This window comes from Nipponia nippon, unplaced genomic scaffold (assembly GCF_047370975.1).
Source record: "Nipponia nippon isolate SJK-2023a ecotype South Korea unplaced genomic scaffold, ASM4737097v1 scaffold_25, whole genome shotgun sequence".
Taxonomy (NCBI): domain Eukaryota; kingdom Metazoa; phylum Chordata; class Aves; order Pelecaniformes; family Threskiornithidae; genus Nipponia; species Nipponia nippon.
This window is the reverse complement of record NW_028262342.1, coordinates 6284476-6292939: the sequence shown is the minus strand read 5'-3', so window position 1 is coordinate 6292939 and position 8464 is coordinate 6284476. Positions and strand designations below refer to the sequence as shown.

At 49.3% G+C, this 8464-nt stretch overlaps 1 protein-coding gene across 1 annotated transcript; it reads left to right on the top strand.

Annotated features, from left to right (window-relative positions):
- The first annotated feature begins 274 nt into the window (after positions 1-274).
- TAF8 (TATA-box binding protein associated factor 8) lies at positions 275-7592 on the top strand. Its single transcript, XM_087762255.1, has 8 exons — positions 275-1294; positions 2100-2256; positions 2971-3069; positions 3371-3433; positions 3876-4000; positions 4320-4467; positions 5232-5374; positions 5830-7592. The coding sequence occupies exons 1-8, from the start codon at positions 1235-1237 to the stop codon at positions 5971-5973; spliced, it is 939 nt and encodes a 312-aa protein (XP_087618381.1). The 5' UTR covers positions 275-1234; the 3' UTR covers positions 5974-7592.
- Positions 7593-8464: the final 872 nt, after the last annotated feature.

Genomic DNA, 8464 nt, shown 5'->3' with positions numbered 1-8464 from the left:
GACAGACGTCCCTGCCGAGGGACAGCAAAGCGGCTGCCTCACGGATTGGCAGAATGCTGACACCCTGGGAATTCACATAGACAAACTGCAGCAAGATCCCCAGCCAGCACCGACCCCCTCATTTACAGCCATTTCAAGGTACTTTTAATATCTTTGGCACAATTATACTCCACCAGCCCTCTGCCAACAGCTTTGCTTGTCCCTGACCACATAAGGCATAAGATTGCCCTCTCTATCACATTTTCAGTCTCTGAAACGATGTTGCCTCCTACCTTTGATGATCAAGGAACTTGCTTCTGCAGGCGTGTTTGCTTTGAACAATCCAGCCTCCACCTTCCTCTGCCTCCTCGCTTTCCCTATCTGTTAACAGATTTTGCTGCTGTTGTTGTTGAAAAGCCAGCAGCGTGTGGAAGCTGGGTTGCCATCCAAACCAAATGCGACCAGGACCTTTAATTTCCAGCGTGGCAGCTGTTGTTTACATCACTTTTTTTTCCCCTCTCACATGCAGTAATTGGTTCTCACAATGTTCTTGCTCTCCCACACATGTACTTCAACAGGAAGCGAGGGGTGGGAGTTGTAGTGTGGGGGTTTCCTGTTCTGTCTTTCTGAAACACTTAACCGACAGCAAAGCTTTGATCAAAAGATCTAGGCGCACACGCTGGTACACCGAGGTTCAGCTCAGAGTACGTATTTCTTACAACAGGAAAACCCTAAGGGCTCCCATGGTTACAGGGTTGCTGGCACAGCGCCGGTACTTTGCAAGCCGTTTCCTGAGGGGAAGGCGGGCCGTTCTGCGAGCGCCAGCCTCTCCGCGGGGCTTCGCCGTCCCGGTTGCCCTGCGGGGGCAGGGTGAGGGCTCTGCCCCAGGGGCCCGGACAAGACGTGGAAAGCCGCAAGCTTCAGCACTCCTCGGGAGGGGAAGGAGCCGCTCCTCGGGGCCTCGGAACCGGGCGGGGCGGGGCGGGCCGCGCCTCAGCACCCCGCCCCGCTGCCTCACGGCTGCAGCCGGCGCTCGGAGCCCGCGTACCAGACCGGCACCCGCCTCCCGCCGGCGGGCAGGGGAGCGCCCGGGGGACCCCCGCCCTGCCGCGGGCACGCCGCTGGGGGCGGGCAGCGGTGCGGTGCGGGCAGCGGTGCGGTGCGGGCAGCGGCAGCCCCCGCCCCCCCACAAATCCCAGAATGCCCCGCGCGCGCCGCAACGCGCGCACACGCCCCCCGCCGCCGCACCTGGCGCATGCGCACAGCTCCCTATGGCTCCAAGATGGCCGACACAGCGTCCGGCGGCTCCGGCACGGTAACGGCGGCTCTTCCCCGGGACGCGGGGCCGTTGTGGGGGGCGTCTCCCGCGGGGGCCGGGCGGAACGGCGGCGGCCTAGTCCTCCCATGGCGCTGAGGCGCCTGCGGCCTGCCCGTGGGGCTTGGAGGCGGAGGCTGAAAGGAGGGAGGCGCTGATTGGCCGAATGGCCGGAGGGAGGCGGGGCTCGGCAGCGGGGCTTAATTGGCTCAAGTCCTTCCGCTCGGATTGGCCGGCGGAGGGGGCAGGGAGGCGGGGCTGCGCGCGGGGCGGGTTTTTTAAAGGGGCCGCGCCCCAAAGGGCGCGTTGGGTGGTGCCTGCAGCACCGTGTCTATATGTATGTATGTATGTATGTATGTATGTGTGTGTGTGTGTGTGTGTGTGTGTATGTGGGTGTAGATGTATATGTATAGATCTGTGTGTGTATGTGTGTGCAGATGTATGTGTATAGATCTGTGTGCGTGTGTATGTATGAGTGTGTAGATGTATATAGATCTGTGTGTGTGCGTAGATGTATAGGTATAGATCTGTGCATGTGTATGTGTGTGTAGATGTATATAGATCTGTGTATGTATATGTGTGTGTGTAGATGTATATAGATCTGTGTGCATGTAGATGTATGTGTATAGATCTGTGTGTGTGTGTATGTGTGTAGATGTATATGTATAGATCTGTGTGCGTGTGTATATATGTGTGTGTGTGTAGATGTATATAGATCTGTGTGTGTGTAGATGTACGTGTATAGATCTGTGTGTGTGGCTTCATGCCGGTGGCTTCATGTCGGGACGGGGGTCTGCGTCCGCAGAGGTCGGGCAACAAGCACGCAAGCACGCCGGCGGATAACTACTACCTGGCTCGGAGGAGGACCCTGCAGGTGGTGGTCAGCTCCTTGCTCACCGAAGCCGGCTTCGAGAGCGCTGAAAAGGCGGCGGTGGAGACGCTGACGGAGATGTTACAGAGCTGTGAGTGTCCGGCTTTGTGAGCGTCCAGCAAAGGCACAGCGATCCCCTGAAGTTTCTCGTTTCTCTGTTTTCAGAGAAAACCTGCCTTCCCTCTTTCTTTTCTTTTTTCCCATTTTTATTGTGTTAATGATGTTAGCAAAAGCGGAAGGCTAGGCGGTGGCTAGAGCACAGCCCTGCAGTCGCTTCCTTCTGTGAGCGCGAGCTGTTTATCCAAACTCAGAAGTACTTATTTATCTCACTCAGTGAGTACTCATTAGATACTCGTTAGGTATCCTAATAAGCTCCACATATTGAGATGCTGCCAGGCTAAACAGAGAAATAACAAAGTTCCAGACATCGGGTTAGTTAAGGCTGTAGAAGCTCTTGTGTTTGGCAGCTCTGCTCCTGCTCTTCTGGGGGATGTGCCTAGGATCTCAGCTTACATATTTTTCTGAAATCAAGAGGTGATTAGGTTTTGTATTTTTTCGTGCCTGTGATGCGGATTTGCCTTTTGCATTTGTGGAAAACATCTGACTCTCTGATCTTTAGTGTCTCCATACTTTGCACATGCTTTAATTTTAACTATGCAGGCTGTAAGAGACTGGATTCCAGGAGCTATTTTTCATTCCTTGCTAAATTTGCTAAAAATTCAGGTCTCTGAAGCCAGGGTTGGGCTGATACACGTGTGGTCACTATCTGAATTGAATATGTGGTGCTGGGTTTTTTTCCCTCCAGATATTTCTGAAATTGGAAGGAGCGCAAAGTCCTACTGTGAACATACAGCCAGAACCCAGCCTACGCTCTCCGATATCATGGTTACTCTAGTAGAAATGGGTGAGTAGTTGACCGGTCCCACTAGTTCCAGCTGCCTGCATTGCAGAGGATTTGGGTGTGTGCGTTGGTAGGAAAATCTGTCCCCGATGTTTCTGGTGTTTGTGTGACGCCCACTGTTCTGGGCCTCGTGCAGGCACTCGGATATCACTGCTGTGGATGCAGTATGAATATGCACAGAGTGCGTGGTTTTCTTTCTCATGTAATTTGGAGCCCTTGGAAAAAATCTGAAGAAGCCTAAGAGAAGGGATTTTTGACAGGAAAAACTCTTGGTGTGATTTCTGTTTCCTCTTTTCTGTTTCAGGGTTCAATGTTGAAACGCTTCCTGCGTATGCCAAGCGGTCCCAGCGGATGGTCATCACTGCCCGTATGTGGGAAATCCTTTCTCTTCTTATGCAGGAATTCTTATTCGGCATTCCTCTCTGCTGGCATCCAGAGAGCTCCTGCTTTTCTGGTGGATGATGCAGTCCAGTGCTCCTGGAAGCGCAGTTTCTGTTAAGGATTCCTGTAATGACTGTGTAAGAGGTGAAGGAGGGCACCCTCTGCCCAAGTTGCCTTTGCTTCAGCATCCTCGTTACACATGAGAATCCTCAAGATGGTTTTGTTCTCCTTGTGTAGGAGAGAGGCGTTGAGCAATCCTTGTTCCCTTTTGGGATGCCAAACACTCGGAAATTATTGCTCGTGGGATGTGCTCTGTCCCTTTTATAGGACCTGGAGACATGGGTCACAGCTCCGTGTAAGCTAGCACCTTATCCCTAACGCTTGGCAGAATGTAGCTGGCTGATTTGTGTGTGTTTTTTTAACTGTAGCGCCTGTGACAAACCAGCCCGTGACTCCCAAGGCCCTGACAGCTGGACAGAACAAGCCACATCCATCCCACATTCCTGGCCATTTCCCTGAGTTTCCAGATCCTCACACTTACATCAAGACACCAGTGAGTGAAAAAAGACGTCTGCGCCATTTGGGGTCTGTCTGAAGTCAGTGACACCAGGAGTGGTGTATAAATATTTTTACTGCACTGCTGGTACTGTTTATCCAAAACATTGTTTCTCCTGGCTTAATATGTCGCTTGTTGTTTGCGGGCTGCCCTTGCTGTAGATTTTGGGCTGATTGACATCAGTAGCTGCCTGAAAATCTGTGCATGTTGAAGGTCCATGCCTGCTGTAGCCTCTGCATCCTAGTAGTGTTTTGCACTTCAGCTGTCTGCATTGCATCCACTAACGGTGTTCTTTTTTTTCCTCCTTGCTCCACAGACATACCGGGAGCCTGTATCTGATTATCAAGTCCTACGGGAAAAGGCAGCATCTCAACGGCGCGATGTAGAAAGAGCTCTCACACGTTTCATGGCTAAGACGGGAGAAACGCAGAGCCTCTTCAAAGATGACGTTAGCACATTCCCATGTGAGTTACCAAGGTCACTTCGTGCTGTAAATGACGGCTGTCTAACTAAGTATGCACTCCGTTAGAGTTCTTGCTACTGCAGGAGGTGAGCACTGAAGGATCACATTGTGTTTGCCCTTCCGAGGCACTGGAAGGCTGGGAAATGAGGGATTTTCTATTTAAAATGGGGATGAAAAACAGAATCAAAGCCAAATGGTAGGCTTCCACCCTCACCAAAGGCTCCCTTTCTTCTGCTGGTAGGGAAGGCCTTGGCTGATAGGCGCTAAATTCAAAGCTCATCCCAATCCTCCCCTCTGTAACTTTTGAACAAGTAATTTCTTCTCTCTTATATTTTTGTGGTAGGCAGTGGAGGTTTTCCTGTTTCTCTGTCTGCAAAGAAGTGATGAGAATTCCTCCCTTCCCAAGGCTCACTGACAGCACAGATGTCAGCGTTACCTTAAGGGGGACTAAGGGATGCTTCAGCCTGTGAGATAATTGAACTTTTATGGAGGTCAGGAAGGATTTTTTGTGTTAGTATAATGCTGTGTCCTTGGCTGGAAACATAAAGGGGCCTCAGAAAATAGGAAATTAGAGACTGCCATCTTTTAGGGACAGCAGATTTCATTCCTGATCCCTGGGAGCAGCAGGAAAAGAGTGCGTGTGTTTAAAACCAGGACCAGTGAAAGTGTTTGGTCTCTAAGTAGCTGGTTAGCTTGTGCTTCGTAATCTCTGAGTTGAGGAGTCTTTTCCCAGCTGGCTGACTGTGTCCTTCTCCTTGACCCTAGTGATTGCTGCCAGGCCTTTCACCGTACCCTACCTGACAGCTCTTCTCCCCTCTGAGCTGGAAATGCAGCAAATGGAAGAAACAGATTCATCGGAGCAAGACGACCAGACAGACACCGAGAACCTCCCCCTGCACATGAGCACGGTACGCCGAGCCGGAGAGATCAAGGTCTCTCGGGCCCAACTTTCTTAAACTTACGAAACCTGGTTCTTCGCCTGTCTTCCTTGCAGCTGGGCAGAGTGGGTGGGAAATGGCAGAGTGGGTTACGTTTTACCCAGTGTAAATGACTAAACATTGACATGGTTCTCTAACTTTCTGCAGGGTGCAATGCAAAATGAGGTTGGATCACGAGCTTTCAGTACAGCCTTCATTTCAGTGTTAGGGGAGAGAGGATTGTCCTAGAATCCCGCTGTTCCCGAAGGGGATCTTCTTGTGTTAGAAATCAGGAGTCCTCCCCTCCAATGCCGCCCCTTGTGTGCTCCTGTTTATCTTGGCTGTTGATTGTCTGTTTTGCCCATAGGTTATGTGGTTTGAACTTCTAAGCCTTGTTTAGCCTAACTTTGGTTGTTTATGCTTTTTTTTTTTTTTTAATGTGGCAGGATGATTCAGGACCTGAAAAGGAGAATGCTTCAGTGTTACAGCAGAACACCTCCCTGTCAGGCAGTCGGAACGGGGAGGAAAATGTGATAGACAATCCCTACCTCCGCCCAGTGAAAAAGCCCAAGATCCGTAGAAAGAAGTGAGATGTGGCCAGCTGGCTGCTCAGAGGAAGAGAAACCGGGGGGTTCACCTCCGCTGCTGTGGGTGAGAGGCATGGAGCATGATAGGAGAGGCAATCCGTCTGAGTGGCAGCAGCAGCAGAACGGTCTCTCTCTGCCTAGCAAACTACACTCTCATCCTGGTTTGCGATGCTCCCTCTTTGCCCTCTGCTCTCCTGCTGACTTGGAACGGTCAATGGTCAATTGCCTTAAAAGCGTTGAAGGCCACCGGGTTACAGATGGGAATTGTCTCCTTTACTTTGGTTTGTTCTCATGTCGGCAGGATTTAGTCTCTGAAGAGACAGGGGACACAAAGGTTCTTGCTGCTCGGTGCTTCCCAGCAGGGTCTACAGAATACAAAGGCATAATTCGTTTGTGGCTCTCTGGCAGGCTAGAAAAGGAACTTCTGCAATCAACCTTGCCTGGCCTTATAATCTAAGGAGCATGTATTAACAGAGACAGAAGAATCCCAGAGAGGTTTCTTTCTTTGTATTCTTGTCAGGTAAAAGCAAACAGACTTTTCTTTTATAAATTAAAGGCATCTGATGTGTTGGTAAGAGAGTGAAGTGTAAATACAGAGCTAAGATGGCATTTTATTCTCACTTTTCTGACTGCAGCTGCACTTCTAACTTAAAAGCGCTAAGTGTGGTGTTTACCCTGTTCTGCTTTGAGATTACTTTTTAGCAGTATGAGTGGCAAGATTTAACAGCTGCTGCAGGCTATTTTTCAGTTCTGTTGTTAGTTTCAACACAGCACAACTCCTTTGAGAGTTCACGCCTTCACCAGCTGTTTTGAAAGATGCTGTGCTGAAAAACGTGGATTATGGAATAAAGCTGTATTGATTGCCATCCGCAAGGCCATGCTATTGATCGCACTTTTTTATTTTGTCCATTCTCAAATACGGGCTTTTATCAACAGAAGTTGCTCTTTTTTTCCCCCCTTTATTTCCCCAGAGCAGAAGACTTTATTTCAGCGGTGAAAATGACTGGTGATGGGAGTATTGTAACTGTTAGCTGGTTTTGGAGGGCTTTGCTTTAATCTGCATTCAGCCTTTACTTAGGCAAAATATGAGTTAAATGTCTTTGAGAAAAGACTCCTGTAGTTTGGTCCGGTCTCCCAAGCATCTCTTCTGGGTGAAAATGTGCTGGGAGAGGCAGCAAAGACTGCCTGCTGCAGACTGCCAGGCAGGCATGGCTTCCTAGAGTAGTGGCCAAATGCAAGAAATCTGTGGCAGTCACTGGGCGGATCAGAGTTATGTGTGTACACGTTCACCGCTGCTTAGTTAAGGCATCCTCCTCAGCCTCCCTCTTCCCCTGTCACCCAGGGAGGAGGCAGATAAAAAGGAGCAATTGTTTCAGTGAGAACGGAGGTGAATTTGAACAAATTCACAACAATTTGACATGACATCTCTAGCAAAAAAGTCTTGCATGTGCCATTGTCACTTCTGCTGGTGCCTTGGTTGTACAGAGTAACAAATGTACAGAGACATTGTGTATGTATGTATATATAAAAATTTATATCTTTTTTTTACTTGGATTAAGCATTTTTCGCAATGAGAAAATCCCTCGCTGGGTAGGGGAAAAATGTAGAATGAAAATAGTCATTTTTATGTTCATAATAAAAGAAATTTTATGTCCTACAAGCAAAACTGACTGAGTCCTTAAAGTTTCAGGAGTGGAAAAGCACCTGAATGGAGCCTGAGTGTGTGCTCAGTGGGGTCTACAAGCAGTCGGAAGTCTTGTCCTTCCCTCTGCATCTCTTCCTTTCTCTGCAGCAACACTCGATAACTGAGAACATTGGGAATTTTCCAACAAAAATTTTGGTTCATTAGAAATGTGTTCAGTGAGGACAAAGTGCTTTTTGAAACACCATCGGTTTTGCAAAAGCTTTAGTAGAAGGTTTCTGCAATTGCAGGTGGAACATGTGGTTGAGGACTGCAGAATCATAGGTACTGCTTTCTTTCTTTTACATCTCCTCTTACACGTGTATTTTTCCCCTGATTAGAAAACCAAGACAGGTGGAAGTGAAGTATGCAGTATCAGCCATGAATAGAAAGGTGAAGCCTTAAACAGCCATAAACCCCAGGTCTTGGGAGAGTACAATTTCCAGTGAGTCGTGCCCCCTCCTTCAAAAGATTGCACCAAAAGGGGCGACGGCGGATCGGCGAGTAACATCCCTCTTTGACAGCTGCAACTGCAAAGCAGACTCTTGCGGTCGGAAGGGAAGGGGCCAGCGTGCCTAGAAAAGACAGGTTGTGAGCAGCTGTCGTGCCTATGTGAGAGCACTCGAAGACCCAAAGTTGGAAACTGGAGGAATGCGTTTTGGGTTTGTCGCTGAAATCGGGCTACGGGTGAAATTTGCTACAGAAACAGCTAAACAGACCCAGAAAATTTGAAAGCCTGCATTGTGAGTAGTAGTTATACCGAGAATGAATGCTGCCTGCTCTTAGTTTTCCCCTGAGATTGAATCAAGCTTG